The 17,414-nt window shown below is 32.1% G+C and overlaps 1 protein-coding gene across 5 annotated transcripts in view; it reads left to right on the top strand.

Moving 5' to 3' along the window:
* Positions 1–4,229, top strand: part of LOC131803706 (arfGAP with SH3 domain, ANK repeat and PH domain-containing protein-like) — a 53,588-nt gene extending 49,359 nt beyond the window's left edge. For all 5 annotated transcript variants that reach the window (XM_059125280.1, XM_059125277.1, XM_059125278.1 and 2 more), the window contains 2 exons: positions 3,258–3,539; positions 3,853–4,229. In XM_059125280.1, coding sequence (XP_058981263.1) covers positions 3,258–3,539; positions 3,853–4,050 — 480 coding nt within the window. In that variant the 3' untranslated portion in view covers positions 4,051–4,229. The remainder of the gene's footprint in view (positions 1–3,257; positions 3,540–3,852) is intronic.
* Positions 4,230–17,414: the final 13,185 nt, after the last annotated feature.

Genomic DNA, 17,414 nt, shown 5'->3' with positions numbered 1-17,414 from the left:
ATACCATTCCCCAAAGCTTACATTACATCAAACGTTATCTCATGGCAATAAACATCTTATTGATTGTAATTTGTTTAAGTTAGTTTCAGACCAATGTTTTTTTGTTAATACAGAAGTAATGAGTCAAGTTCACCTTTTTGTATTATATTACCGTTGAGAAATTTTTCTGTCAGTCTAAATTTGGTCATAGGTGTCAAAAATTCTATAGAGTTCATCCGTTCATCCAAAAAAATAAGCTGTGGAAAGTTTGGTCCTATGGATTTCTCCTTTCCGTAGAGTACAAAAATGGGCAGAAAGCCAAAATCTACCAAAACCAACTTCAACTTCAGCTCAGTGTAGAACAGTATTTCTTTAATATCAGAATCTCAATCCTATGCTGTGGCTTTAAGTATATATTTACAGGGTGAGATAAAAAACTGCAGCAAAGTCAAACGCAATAATTTTTACATTTTTTTAAATTTTATTGAATGAAAGCAAAAAATGTCGGAAATAGCATCAATATTGCAAGAATTATGGCCTTCAAACGGCCAATGAAACCGTCACAAGTTGTCCGAATGTTACTCTGCGTAATTTTGGCCCATTCCCGGCGAAGCAATTGCTTGAGGTTATTGACACTTTGGTACTTTTTAGTGCCAACCTTGCTTTCCTAAATGCTCCTGACAGAAAGTCCAACGGATTGGTATCCGGAGATTTTGGTGGCCATTGTGCGCTGGAAATGAAGCGAGGAACCTCATTTTGTAACCATTCTTAGGTGGCGCGTGCTGAGTGCGATCGTTCTGAGTCCCGTTGGAATGTCCAAGGTCTGCGGACAAAATGTTTGCGTGCCCAAGGCTTTAATACACCCTCCAGAATATTTTCGCGATAATATTCGGCATTTATTCTGATGCCACGGTTGATTAATACGAGAGGAGAGCGACCATCGGCTGTTATGGCAGCCCACACCATCACCATGGCCGGCGCATGAGTTCTGGTGGCCAACCGAAGGTGCACATTTTCAGCTAACCTCTTTGGCAAGAAAACACGATCATTTTGTTTGTTTACAAACTGCTGGACAACGAGTGTTTTCTCATTGGAGAAAACCAAATTCGGCAGTTCACCACTTTCGGCCAAGCGGAGCAACTCTTTGGCTCTTATGAGTCTATTTTCCTTTTGTTGCGGTGTAAGTACTTGCACTTTTTAGAATATCAATGGCTTTACCTCGAGCTCATTTTTCAATATTTGTTGACATGTTCAGCTTACGAGCCTTTTTCGGCCACTGCGACGCGGGTTTCGATCAAGTCGCTTCTTTACTTTTCAAACCATTTCTGCTGATGTTGCTGTTTTCTTCCATCCACTTCCTTGTCGTCTCACCCTGTATATGTAATTTTTATATGTATCACATTTTAGTTTCTCGTACGTGTATGGCGTTTTAATGCATTATTTCTTCAATATCGGATTTCAAATCTGGAATAATCTTATAATATGCATTGACCAATAATACTTTTTGTACCGAGAGGTTTGTACATACTATAAGTCTTCTTTCCATAAAATATCTCTTTAAGTTTCCAACTTTCTAGAAAGAATTCTTGTTTACCTAATCTAAATATATGTTATAAATAAAATGCTTATGTAGATTTGTTGCACCAGGAAATAGCCACCAGGTTCTAAGGCGTTGACTAAAATATAAATTGTTGTTGCAAAAAAAACTTTTTAAATGTAAACTTTAAACATGTCCAATGAAGGTTCTTCTAAGTTAATAAAGTAATATATTGACATTCACAATATTCATTCCAAAAATCAATTTTCAATTTCTTGTTAGTTCCGCCTTTTTGCATTTCGCGATAACGATATCTAAACCGAATTCGAATTTAGGTTTGACATCTCTCCAAAATGTTGTAGATAATGAGTTGACGAAAATATGTAGAGATTATGATGCATTTAATGCTTCTATATTTACAAAACAATTTACAGCCACATATCTCAAAATGTTAAATTTGTTGTAATTTTGAGTTTGAAAAAATATTGGCTTAATATGGTACAAAACTCCTCAAAACATTCCATTGTTGTAAAATGAATCTAGCTTGTTTTCTCAGGTTTATCTTTGAACAGTCGTTTGATTAAAATATCAAGAAGGATGTAAAACTTCAAATAAAAGAACAAACAGTGTTTGATATTCCAGTTGAAAAAAACATGCCAAAATACACAAGCAAAGGCTATAAATTAATATATCAAAAAATCTCCTTAGATTCAAATACATTTTAATCGATTATTTGAAATAATGCCATACTGTACTGCTCAAATCATGGTAGAATGAAAAATGTAAAGTCATGCAATTATATGTTTACAATTTTTTCAAAGTTATTTAATTGACAACATCTCATTGTCAAAATTCACGTTTATAAATCCATTGTATATACACAAATCAGAGATGGGAGCCTGCTTTCCATACAGTAAAATTTGACAAGCAAAATGATTACAAATTAACATGGACGGACGGACGTCTTGCTCATCTAAATTTGCAAATCATTTTTATTCGAAGTGGAAAGAAAATCTGGTTAGAAATAAGAACGAAAGGTTTCTGTACAAGGCGACAAAATACTTTTTTTATTGGCCATGAATAGCGCAGAGATTTATATAGGCAATAATATTTAATGATATTTATCGCAAACTATCAACAGTTTATCGTTCAATTTATGGAGCTATTAAACGGACACGCAGACACATACAAATACTCTGTATCATTATTTCCCCCTTTACGTCCACAACAATGTCACAAGCAAATTCATTCAATAAAACAAAAGTGGGAACAGAATGAAACAAAAAATAAATAAATAAACAAAATTTATACACATCAAAACCCGACATTACAAAATTATATTGTTCCGATTGTTGTTATTTACAAGTTTAATCTCTACCCTCATTGAAGTTGCTGCGCTTCATGGAGAATTGTGTGTTTTGTTACAACCAAACAAATAAACACAATTGAATTATTAATCATTATTTGCCCATCATCAATCAACTACTTAATTTTCTAATCGTTAATGTATGCGTTCTTTTTTTGTGGCTGTCTGCTTGTATGCCTTTTCTATTTTGTTTCTTCCTCCCCTTTTTTACAATAACTTATCGGGAAATTTAACTCAACAAATTAACTCTTTTTCCCATGATTCGCCGTTGTTGTCGTCGTCTTGGTCGTCGTAGAATGTCCAATTGAATTTACAAGCAATTTAAAATTATATTTCGTTTGTTTTGTTTCTCTTCTGCTTCTATTCTACTTCTAGCTTATGAATCAATCAACCAATTACACCGAATATGAGTCATGGAACACTGATATGGATTCCTCAGGCGGCGGCCTAGACCATTCAGCCGAATCAAATTTATCATCGAGTGATAACGATCGTATTAATTCGTCGCCCGATAATCTCCTTAAGGGTCCATGCAGTAGTAGTGGTGTTGGTGGAGGCGGTTGCGGTGGCCTTAGTATTTGTGGCGGTAGTTCAAGTGGTTCCGGAGTTAGTGGCAGTGTACTGACAGCAACAACTGGAGGAAATAAATATAACTATGTAAGTATTTCAAATGCATGGATTACTATACTTTTGTTCTGTTTGTATTTTTTAAATGAAAAAAAGAAAAATTTTTAGAATACAAGAAGAAATGTTCATTAGAGTTAAACCAGATATAAATTCTTAAAGGATTTCAGTAACGTAAAGGTCTTCTAAATATATTTGAAATATAGAACACCTTTTAAATATTTTAATTGAAAGTAGTCGATCTACAGATATTTTGAGATATTTCTCAAATAGGCAGGAAACTCATTTGATCCCTTCCAGCATTGTTTGTCTTAATGTCATTTTTATTGTTTTCTTATACTTGCAGGCTGGTCATCGCCGTTGTCGTGCCTTATACGATTGCTCTGCCGACAATGATGATGAATTGGAATTCAAGGAGGGCGAAGTCCTCATTGTACTCAACGAACGAACAGATGATGAAAATTGGATGGAGGGTGTTATCGAAGGTGATCCATCGCGTCGTGGCATGTTTCCCGTAAGTTTCGTCCATATGTTACCCGATTAAAAAACCAAACATGAAACATACAAAACAAATGGGTAGTATAGTATTAATTTGTAATCATAACAAACAAACAACAACAAAAATACCATTGAACTTTGTAAATGTAGTAGATGATATAATAATAATTAATCTTAATAATAATGATATATAGTAAAGGTAGATTTAAAGAAAGAAAAAAAAAACACAACAATAACACAAAACAAACGTTACAAATCTCTTTATGACAAAAGCAAAACAAGAAATATAACAAAATATAAAACAAGCAGAAGGTAATGTTGTATTTAGCCGATGATAATAGTAGATCTTTTGAAAAAGAAAATGAAAAATTCAGAAAAAGCATATTACATTAAAAAAATTATTATAAAAACAACAAAAGTGTTGTTCCGCTCCAAAATTTAACTCAAGGTTATTTGTATTTGTGTAAGATCGTACATACATAACCCAACAAAAATATTGCCGAATAAAATATTTAATAAAAAATTAGAAATGTTTCATATAACAAAACACACATAAACTAAAAACAATATTAAAAACAAAACATCAACAACAGAAAGAAACACACAAACGTATTATAAAATGTAATTATTACTATTAGTGTAACTACTATTATTATTAATAATAATGAAAACAAAAAAAATAATATTTAATAAAACAACAAGTTATAACCGTAAAAATACAAGAAACAATTATAATGAAAAAAGAATTAATTGAAAATCAACAAAAAAACACATGATCTGAAAGGTCAAAAGGGAAAGAAAACTTACTTTGTTTTATTAAACTAAAAGGTCGAATTTATACTGTCATGTATTTTTTATAAATGTTTTTATTTCAAGTCTTTCGTAGAGTATCTTTCAATTTGTACACACTATTTCATAATATGGTAAATTTAATTTTGAATAACGTAAAAAAAGACGTCAGTGGTTTTCTTCAACGTTCGATATAAAGTGAATTTATAGCAATGTTTGGTCTCATCAAATGCTTTTCGATTGGAAAATTGTCCCACTAAATTCCATCATAAAAGAAATCTCTCGTTGATCAAACCTCTGGCCGTGCTAGTTTTAATTCTGTGTGTCAAGTTATATACCATAACTATGTAACTTACTACATAACTTTCCACATAGAATTAAAAACTGGTACGGCTACATGTCCATCAAAAGAAGGATTTCTTTTATTTGGAAAGAATTTGATAAGACTAAAAAATCCTATAGAACAACTACAACCAATAAAAGACTTCAATGTTGCAACGTTTAGAAAGTATTTTAGCTAAAAAACTCAAGAAAGGCTTTTATCTATAGAGATTTGACCCATAGAAGTCGAGAAGGATATATGTTGGAACCGATGAAAGATATTTTAAAATACAAGGATTATAGATCTTCCCTCTTGAAATGATACATACGATTTTTCTTCCACAGACGATCTACGGAATACATTCACAGTTTATTGTCATTTGAGCCTTTTTTTGGCACTTTTTTTATCACTTTGGCCAAAACTTCCGACGATAGGTCCTCACATTCTTGACGGATATTGATCTTAAAAGCTGAAGGAGTCTGAGGCTTGTTGACAAATACCTGCGGCTTCAAAAAGACCCACAAAAAGAAGTCTGTAGCGGTCAAATCAGGCGATCTCGCATCCCGGGAAATGCGTCCATCCAATCGATATGCTGATTGCGGCACGTGCAGTGTGTGCCGTTGCACCGCCCTGTTGGAACCACATGTTTCCAATCCCAACTCAAGAAGTTGCGGCAAAAAGAAGTCGTTGATGATTGCTTTGTAGCGCTCACCATTCACAGTAACCGTTTGGCCCGCGACGTCTTCGAAGAAAAAAAACGTTTGATGACTCCTCCATCGAAAACATCACACCATACAGTGACTTTGAGCGGGTGTAATGGCTCTTCATGTGTTACACGCAGATTTTCAGTGCCCCAGAAACGTGAAGTTAGGTTATTTACGTAACGCTAAGATGGATATGGGTCTTATCACTCATGATTACACTGACAGGGCTTGGCTTTTCGGCTTTAGAACCTTGGAAAAGTGTTCAGAATTTTGTGAATTTTCAAGCCTCGATAAGAGCTGTCAAGCTCAAGGATAGAAATTTAAGTTGACTATTTGATGATAAAGAATATTGCAGATTGTGCGAGACCACTCTACTGTTACCCTCGGTTTTCAGATCGAAGACATGGAATACTGCACTCTTTTGAGTTAAATTCTCTATTCCACCTCTTAAACGAAGAGCCAATGTTTGCTTTACCTCGGGAATTCGACTTGAAATAATACTCGAAATTTCTTAGAAAATGTACGCTTAACTCATTAAGGTGTGAGGAATGTGACTTAAACAACAGTTCCGGCCGGTCTTAGATTAAGACTTCTAATAAAGGGTCGTTTCTTGGTCTATCTCCAGTTTATTTGATTCACATAAATTCTTATTTAACGAATTTGGCCATAAATGTCAATCCATTTGCGTGTGAATTGAAATTCTTGATTCTAAATGGATTGAAGAAGTTCTTGCTGAAACTGTCGGTAAAAGTAAATTTTTTGTTGAACGGTTTTAAAAATTCTATTTTATTTTCATTTTGACATTTAGTACATAAGTTTCTCAATAGACAAAATACCTCCATGAAGAAAAATATTTTTTCCATGTCCACTTTTGGTATAATCCCAATATAATGTTATATTGATTCAAAGTTTCCTAGAACTTATTAACAAAGTCCAAATCTTTAAACATGTTTTCGAAAACTTGACAGATGTTTAAAACTCCCTTTCCCAGGACCTTAGATCATGCGTTGCACAGCTTACATTTTTATCAAAGAAAGAGAGAAACAAAAACATATATATCACCTGCAACTACATTTATCAAAATCTACTACTATTTTTTGTATATAATACCCGCTGTAAAGTATTTTTTATTATAATTTGTATTAAAAACAAAACCAATCTCCGTGATTTCCTTATCATTTAACAATTAGACTCTTGAGTATTGTAAAAAACGTATTGCTTTTTTAATAAGTATTTGTTTGAACGAAATGGAAAAACAAACTGAAAAAGTAAAACAAAACTTAACCTCACCTATTATTATCATTATTATTATTATTTTAGAAAAACCAACCAACAACTACACAAACAAAAACACTTCTTCCTATGTAATTAATGTTACAAAAAATGCTATTGCTTATTAGATTAAAACATAATTATGTATATTGTATTATTTATGTATAAATAATTTTTATATTTTTATTTAATCGAACAACTAAAAACAAAAACAAATCTATGAATTTGGAATTGCTCTAATAACAAGAATTGATGATAATAATATTGTGTAGTTATATATATAAACGTAAAAAAACAAACAAAATGTTATAGTAATCCTCGTGTTTCGGGTGAAAGTGAAAATTCGAATAGTAGCAAGTATCCTATTTGTTGTATGTATGTCTATGAATTTAAATTCCCTCTAAAAATGATAACGAAATTGTAGCGAATGTTGATGGCCAGATTGTTTTTAATTCACCCTTTTTTCTGTAATACTTAGATTTGTTTTTTACTCAAGTTCCAAGAAAACAGTAAATACATATAGATATATATTTAAATATAACATTAAGACAAATAAAAGAATCACACACTCACCTATACATATTATATTCTTCAAGAAAAAATTCAATCCCCTTTTTGTTTGATTTTTAACACTAAAGTCTTGATAGTTTAAGTGCAAAATGTGACTTATTTTATGACCCTCTTTGTTTCCAAAACTTCATAAAACTAACTGTGGGAATTTCAAATTGGTTGTACTCAAACATATCTGTTTATTAGTGGGGAATAATTATTTTTTTTTTGCAAAGTTTCTACAAAGGTCCATGTTGTTGGGTTCCTCAGATAAAAAATATGAAAATTTCTAATCACTTTATTGTTAACGCATTTCATTGCAGTTTGAAAAGTTTTTGTAAGAAAAATGTTTGTATTTAAAACATTCGCTCTTTTTATTTCCATGTGACTTAACATTTAGGAGTTACGTTGTTGCAAAATAGTCAGGCATAATCCCATTATTGTTGTTTTTATAAAAACGACGTTTATTTATTTGTGGAGAAAGACGGTAATGATTACCAGGGGCAGGGAATACCTGGCAGGAGAGTCAGGGAATGCCTAGGTTTCGGAAAGAGCCACCAATCCTCATCAGTTCAATAATAACAATAAGAAAAAGAAAAACAAAAACATATACATATATCCGCTATTATATTTTACAGAACTTTCAACCCCAGAATTATTACGCAACACGGAATAAATATGGGGTTGAAAGTTCTTTCGCAAATATATTATAAAGAATGTAGGAAAATGGAATTCAATTTGCTTATTGCTATGGATGTAAGATTTCCTTCCCTGGTCATATTTATGGCGAGAACCAAACGTGAGTGGTTGCCTCCTTCTGTCCGAAATTGCAGTGCGATTGGGAAGTTCGACAGCAACCATAGTTATAACTCCGATGGAATGGCGCCTGAAAATCTAACGAATTTGCTAGGGGCAATAAAGAGGGATATTTTTCAATATTTGCCGAATGGAATATTGCGATACGTTCAGCTCACGAGACATTTTTCGGTCACTTCGAGGCGGGTTTAGATCAAGTCGCTTCTTTACTTTTCAAACCATTTCTGCTGATGTTGCTGTTTTCTTCATTCCACTTCCTTGGCGTCGGACGGTAACAAGTGATGGTACAAGACACAAAAGATTTATTCACATTTAATGTTGGAGTTCTCTTACGATAGCCACTTGTGGTTTTCCAGCTGGAAAATTCTCACCAAAATGCTTTTGTACGCTTGTGAAAATATTAAGTGCTGTCACTGGAATAATTTTAACAGCTGTCGGACGAGTGGCTTAGAAATGACAGCAGTTTTTTCATCTCACCCTGTATAATATAAATATAAATGTTTGCGTTGTTGTTCCAAATTGCGGATGTAAAGGAAATGGCATCCGCAATTTGGAACAACTTTATTATTTTTTTTAATTTTTGTTTTTACCGTTTGTGGATAAATCTAAAACGCAACAAATTGCAAAGAAAATGATTTTTTATTACTTTTTGTTTCGTGAAATACTTTTTCTGGAGCTTCAAACATTTTTAAAACATTTCAACGAATGTTTCTCAAAGGAGTCGCGCAAGACATGATCACGATGCGAGATCGAATCAACACTTTAAAATTATTTAGTCCCGTATCTCTCTAACACAGGATTCAGTTACGTCTTTGGCGGTAAATATTTTGTTGGGTATCATTAAAAATCTTAACTCTTTTACTAAATACAATGCCGGAACTTCCTTTCATTTATTTGTACTTTTCTTCTTTTTATTGGCGATTTATGGAAAACGTTGACCAGAGGAAACAAAATATTTGTTGGAGGTATCCAAAGGATTGAGCCGATGTACCCCATCTTTAATGTAAAAAAACGAGGAGGAAGCCCCCAAAATGTTTATTTTTCTGCAATTTTTTGTAAATTTAACATGGAACACTTGGAAGATAAATCACTGAAAAATACTTTTAATCGAAAACATGCTGTGAAGTATCCTTTTCTGTTTGATGAAACGATCAAAGTCTTTCTCTACTTTACTACTTCATCGGCTATGGTAAAAAACAAAATACCGAATAAATTGGTATTAAACTCTCTGCGAGTCAAAGTTACTCACATTAAATTGAGTTTAATCTTTAATAGAAAAAAATATACTTCTATCGCTGTTCTACCAATAGATAAGGCAAGGTCGACGAAAGGGTTTTTGTTGTAACAGACAAAACCAACTTACATGGTTATACTACTTCGTTCATGCAAAACGAAATAAAAACAAGTGGAGAAAGATGAAAATGTTTATAAGTGCGGTTGTAAGATTTAGAAGATTCTTTGGTCCCTCTTCTATTGAGCTTACGATTACTTTGGTAAAAAAAGGATACCTCAGACAAAAAACAAGGGAACTGATGAGGATTGGTGGCTCTTTCCAAAACCTAGGTATTCCCTGCCTTACCCCCTAGTTAACATTACCATCGTTCTCTACTAATAAACAAACGTTGTTTCTATAAAAACAACAATAAAGGGATTAAGACTGACCATTTTGCAACAAAAAAATACTATGGTATCACGAACAAACAAGCCAACGCTGTTCCATACTTCTTTCCCATTAGAGTAAATTGGCTATTTAAGTATCAACTAAGTTTTTTGCTACAAACTGGCAGCGAACAGATGTGTTTCAAATTTCAAAGCTTTTGTTAGATGGAATACTACCAATAAGTTTACGATAGACTTCGTAACAAGTTTTTTGTATAACATTCCATAATTTTTTTTTATTGGGGAATTAATGCGTATCAATTCTTTTTTTCAGTTTCTTCAAAGTTTTTCAATACTATCGAGATTAGAAGACTATAGTCTATTTTCCTGTAACCAATCTTTTACATACCTCGTTTTGGAGCATTCTATTTTCCAATATGTTTTTATATTCGAATTGGCTCATAATGTCCGTATGCATAATATTGGGCGAACGCCATAAAAAGAAAAAAACATACCATTACACTGCACAACACAAAAAATAGTTACAGAGGAAATCAGCAGGTTATAAAAGTAGATATAAAAATAAAAGATACTTACATCGGCGTTTTGCAAAATAAAGTAAAAAGAGGGGGCCTCTCTTCAAACTTTTTTGAAATTTCTAGATTAAGGTTTCTTGAAATCCGTTAATTTTGGGTATATAGTGTTATTGCGAATAACCGTACTTTATGTGAGTTTATCCAAAAATCTCCTACAAAACATCATTTTTGGAGGATGAATTCAAATTAAAATTCATCAAATTTCACTAAAAGTCTCCTGTATATTCGTGGTGCATTTTACAGCTAAATATAATGCAATAGTCATTCAAAATGCTCGACTTTTTCCCTGTAACTATCTCTCTCCTCATGCAGTGCGACTACAAAATCAGGATTTTTTTGGTCCATTTGAACCCATAAATTTAAATTCTGACGCTAACGCAACCCCATGCAAAAATTCGTGAAGATCGAACGATTATTCGGACCTATATATAATACCTTCAACACGGTATTGGGGGATGTAGAATAACTTTAAAAAATGTACAATTCAAAATTGTAAGTCAAATTGAAAAAATCGCATGCGATAAAAAAATATAACACAATAAATTTAAAAAAAATGTAACAAAAAGTATTCACTTTTTACTCTCATATTTATACACGATTTTCTTAAATTTTATCTTTTTCTGATAAGAGACCACTCCGAATTGATGAAATGAATTGTGAAAATCAGTCCAGCGCTTCTTGACTTATGAGCGGTCTAAATAAACATCACCCTCTTTGATATATGATATTTATATATTTGGCTATATATGCGATATCTTGGATATGAGCTTCAATGTAAGGGTCAGAAGTGACTTTTTCGTGTATTTGTAGTTTCACCAGGATTAAAAACATTTGTGGTTTTGTGGAAACTTTCGTATTTTTTACAAAAAATTTATCGTGAAAAATTAAGAATTGTTTCTGTTTTGGTGCATTTCAACCTAAATATTTTGCGATCATCTCCAAAAACAATAGGGTTCTATTCTGACCGTATCCCCACCTCTATTTTCAATTTCGTGAGGATCGGGCCATAATTCCGACCTGTAGCTTGATTACAAATTAACATGGACAGACGGACGGACGAACATACATAGCTAGATCGACTCAGCTCGGCGAGCTAGGAATATCCATATATAGGTGTTACATAATTTTGGCCCCAATCAAACTTATAATACCCCAAATACATAGTGTTGTAGGATAAAAAAAATATTTGCATCGATGTTCCAAAGAAAACAAAATAGAAAATAATTCCTTTCCCTTTAAATAAATTTTTGTTTGGTCTATTTTCGAGTTGACGCCTGAAAGAAAAAAGTAGTTTTAGGCAGAAGGTCTCAAAAAGATAAATATTGGTATCTGTTGCGGACCTTGAGTACTGTGTTCTCCGATAAAAAATTATCTATATAGGCCCACATTTTCGTATAGCCCCTATATAACTGTGCCTAACGATGTTCGGTATTTGCATGATTTATGTAACATTTTCCGACGGAATTGTTGTCTTTAGGTATTTGGTGTTCGTCCTATGACAGAAACATATCTATGAAGGTCCATATTTTGGTATATCCCGATCATAGATGGTCTGTCAGAAATTCTGACGTATATGACATACTTTTCCGACGTATCATACAGAAAGTCGTAAACCTAAACAAATAATAAGAGTTTTTGACAGAAACGTGGTGGTTGAATACAAAGGCATATAAAAAGATGTTCCATTTCATGCCATTGGCAGTAGAAAAAATGTGATAATACAATAGAGCCCCGACTTGCGTCGTTAATGGGAACCAGGGAATCGCGACGCAACTCAAAACGACTTAAATCGAATCACCTTTTTCTATACATATACAAAATGCACTGAAATTTAATTTACTGGGAAACTATTCAAAACAAAGCAAAAAATGTTATATTTTTAATAAAAAACAAGTATGAATACATTTTTATTTATTCCATTTACTTCAAAAATTGTTTATAATTATTATAAAGAAATAACAAAACAATAAATTAAGAAAAAAAAAACATAAAAAAATTAAATTAATTTACATATTTGTAATTTATTTACAAAATTGTAATTTATTTAGCTTACATTGAACTCTCTTCATATGTTGTTCAGATTGTTCTTACAGTTGTAGGGGCTAGTCCAAGAGCTCTTCCTACATTAACAGCATTTTCTCACGATTTAATATAATTCCTTATTAATTTTGACTCATTTTTTACGTCCTTTATGTACTCTGGCGAATCACATATAAATTCTTACCACAACCAGACAGTTGCTCTTAGCACCACAGGCACTGCAAATGCAAAAAAATAATAACCCACAATGTAGCTCGGACCGACGCACAGAGGGGTGAAATCACAAAACACGGAGATTAATTCAAAAATGAAATTCGTTTTTTGGAATAAATGTTTTTAAACTGTTATAAAACACTAAATTCTACTTCAGTACCGTAATTTCAAATGCATACGTTGTTTAGTTTTTTAATTACACAGTGGCAAAGTTAAGAAATATTTCACTTTTTCGCAAGAAGAAGGAAAAAAATTCTCTTTGGTGTTTTTGAAGTGCAATAATTTAGTTTTTTTTTTTTTTTTCATCAAAAGTTATTATTTTAAAATTGAAACATCGAATACAGGTAGTTATCAGTGTTTTAGAATAAAAAAGTTTTAAAAATAATGATGTAAAAATATTTTAAAAATTAATTTAAAATATTACCATAATTTCGCCATATCCGAAAAGTATATGGAGTTTTAAAAAAATAATATCGAGAAGGCCTTAAAATTTTAATTTTGTATTTTAGTATGGAATGTCATCTTTCATAATCAACAAAAAAAACTCTTGCCCTTTTTTTGCCGTTTTTGTTTAATTTAAAAAATGGTGAAAATAGTCAACTGATTTTGCGGTGAATGTACTTTGATCTTGTTCTCTGTTTTATTTGTTTTTTGGTCTTTCTAAAGAAGTTTCTCTTGGGGTTTTATCCAATTATTGACTGGAATTCTAAACTATATATAAAACTATACATAAAAGTATTTCAGTCTCTTAAAAAAATCAGTGGTGAGTGAGTTCTCCCTCAATTTTGACTGATGATCCTATTAAAGACAATAAGAGGAGGATAATAAGGATTATGTAAGGGAGGATAATAAGGATTATTTTTTAAATGTCAGTCACATATATTTTTTTCAGATAGGAAGGCTTAATTTCCAACCAATTTTGTATACATATTTCTTTATGATTATTCCTTTCCTTATAAAAATGTGTAGTATTTTTGTCTTCAGATTTAGAAGGTTTTATAAAGAATAAATTATTTTTTCTCGTTTAACTGAAATTTTGGATTTATATAGGCAATTTTTGTAATATTTCCTTCCATCCATTGGGAAACAAAATACCAAATAATAAGTTTGTAAAAAGCTCTGTCTGAAACCCTCAAAATACCTAATATTAGGAAGTACCATTATATATTTTGCACAGAGAAATTCCCAAAATACATAAAGTTTGGAACTGCCGTTATATACGGTCAGTACTTAATAGTGGATTTATCTTCACAAAATTTAGCAGGGAGAGATTTTGTCCGCTCAGAACTCAAAATGTCAAGATACTCATGATTGCGTTTGAAATTATGACTGAAACCTTCAAAATACCAAAAAATCAGGAAGTGACGCTATATGGGGGCCTTACCGAAACGTGGGCCGATATGTCCCATTTTTTATGCCAAACATATTAGAGGTAATATGAATGTCTGAGCAAAATTTCAGAGCGATAGAATGCTTCCCTGAATTAATCTCCGTTTTTGGGGATCTCACCCCACTGTGCGACGCAACTTGAAATTGCAACGACGCAAATCAATCTAAACGTTTATCAACCAACGTGGGATATTACAGTATTTTAGAAGTTTATGTCGTTTTATACTTTTCTATGTTTTATACACGTATATATCGTTTACAACTTTTCGACAACCCAAAACCCAAAAAACTGTCAAACAGACCATCTCTGAACCCGATATCAGGTTTTTTTTGGCTTTAGCAAAGTTTTTTTTTACGGAATTTTCTCAAAATTGGTATTTAGAGTAAACAATAGGCCTTCTCTGGGAGATAATTGGCTTTCGCATAGCCCTCATATAACAGTATCACCCGATATTCGATATTTTGATAAATATAGAGACATTTTTTAACGATCTTTTTTTTTTACATATTTCAATTTTATTTCTTAATATTGGAGGGTATTAAAAGTTTTTCGCTTAGCTGATTCTTTACTTGTATTTTCTAAAATTGTTCGCTCTAACAAAAAATGTTTACGAAATATGGAGTTGGATTCCCGTGATTATTATTATTATTATTTTTTTTTTTTTTGTAAACATTAACTCCTACATACATTTATAGAGGGCAAATTTTTAATTTTATTCTGAAATCAGCAGCGCATGGTCTGTCCCAATTATTTCAGGAAGAATCTAGGCCACTTTTTGTTGTGGGTCTCGTTTGAAGCCAAGTTCATTTCATTCGAAATCAATGAACTGAGTTTGGCTTGGAAATGAACAACACGTGTAGATGGGTTATTGTTGTTGTGTGTTTTTTCATTATAAATAAAAAATACAGTGCAACAACCTTAATTTGAATATTGATGGACCAATTTCCTCGAGGAAATTTTCGCATAAATGACATAAAAATTGCACTACTACGAAGTTTGTCTCAATTTATTGGTTTGGCACCTCCCTGGGTTCCACTGTATGTGTTTTCGAAAAGTTGTCCAATAAATTAATTATTAAATAAATACGATTGTTGTATTTTTTTTTTTGACGGCGTTCGTTCGATCGTTGGTTCGTTACTCTTGACTTGTTTACCTAGATTTTGAGAAGACAGAAATCAAGAAAAATACAAAGAAAAAATCGCCAGAAAAAACATTCGAATTGGAATCGTGTGCGATGACGAATTCTAAAATTATCAAATATTGATTTTACGTCAAAAACTCGTTTCTCACTCTCAGTTAAATACTCAATTCCCATTTGGATGGTAACAGACAGCTTCTGTTGTGGCTGGATACAAAGATGGATTGGTTAAAAAAAAAAAACATCATCAACATAACAATAAATTTCTAAACTAAATGTGAATATAATTATCTAGAGCTGCCATAAATTATTTATTTTCTAATAACAAAAAGCCACACTTAAAACAATAAAAAAAACAAATCACAAGCCAATAATAAATTAATAAAACAAACTAAAAATAAACAAAACAATAAAATAAATCAAAAACGAAAGAAATTCCCCGTTTAAATGGAAAAAACATAACTTTGTTGACCACAAAACAAAATTCCAAAAAAAAAAAAAAAAAAAAAAAAACAACTACAAATACTCTTTAAGACAAAATGTTTGTAAAACATGTTTAGTAGTATTATTATTTTATACATTTTATTTATTTTTTGTTTTAAGCGAAAAAACAACAAATCGAAAAAAATAAAAAAGTCCTAAATCAATTGTTTGTTAATCCTGCTTATCAAGGATAGTTATCACAAAAGAAAACAACAACAAAACAAAAAACGCTTTTCAAATATCTATAGAGAATCGGAAAGAGATTATACGATGCGTTACAATCTTTATATAACTATTATATTTAGAGTGTTATTTTAACGAAAAAGAACAAATTATCAAAAAAAAAATAAATAAAATAAAACATTCTACACTTTGCTAAGTACCTCAGAAAATAAAAAAAGATATATAATTATATAAAACTATTATATACAAAATAAATGTAAAATATTCATAATTTATCTGATAATAAAAATGAAGTATATAAACAACTCAAAAAATATAAATATATTCTTTGTAACATGTGTTGTGGGAAAAGTTATTTGGCTCTAAATGAGTGCGAGAGTAACAAGTTTTTTTGTCAATAATCCGAAACGGATTTTTAGAAAGAAATGAATGTTATATTCGGTTAGAGAAAAATTTGAGTTACGTTTGGCCTTGTCGAACTTTACGAACCCTTCACCATGTGTAAACATAAATCAAAGCATATAAGCAGATCCCTGAAATTTGGGCATAGAGTTACATTTTTTACCGAAAAGTTTTCTACCATTCCATTACCAAATAATAAGTTTCCCAACCAATTTCTGGTAGTCATAACCAATCATCATGAAATGGAGGGTATATTAATTTTGTCATTCCGTTTGTAACATCCTAAATATTCGCCTAGACCCCATAAAATATATACAGGGTGAGATAAAAACACTGCAACAAAGTCAAACGCCACAACTTTTATAAATTTTTTAAATTGTTTTAAATTAATTTTTTTTATTGAAAGAAAGCAAAAAATGTCGGCGATAGCATCAAATTTTAGAATAAGTTTAGATTTGTTCGAATTGGTCACGAATTATGGCCTTCAAACGGTCAATAAAACCGTCACACGCTGCCCCAATGTTGCTCTGCAGTATTTTGGCCCATTCCAGGCGAAGCGCTTGCTTGAGGTGATCGACTCTTTGGTAGTTTTTAGTGCCAACCTTGCTTTCCAAAATACTCCAAACACAATAGCCCAACAGATTGGTATCCGGAGATTTTGGTGGCAATTGTGGCCTGGAAACGAAGCGAGGAACCTCATTTTGTAACCAGTCTTGGGTGGAGCGTGCTGAGTGCGATGGTGCTGAGTCCTGTTGGAATGACCAAGGTATGCGGCTAAAATGTTTGCATGCCCAAGGCTTAAATACACCCTCCAGAATATTTTCACGATAATATTCGTAATTTATTCTGATGCCACGGTCTATTAATACGAGCGGAGAGCGATCATCGGCTGTTATGGCGGCCAAAACCATCAC

Source organism: Musca domestica, unplaced genomic scaffold (genome assembly GCF_030504385.1).
Source record: "Musca domestica strain aabys unplaced genomic scaffold, Musca_domestica.polishedcontigs.V.1.1 10, whole genome shotgun sequence".
NCBI lineage: Eukaryota > Metazoa > Arthropoda > Insecta > Diptera > Muscidae > Musca > Musca domestica.
The sequence above is the reverse complement of the archived record's forward strand: the minus strand, read 5'-3'. Positions and strand labels throughout refer to the sequence as shown.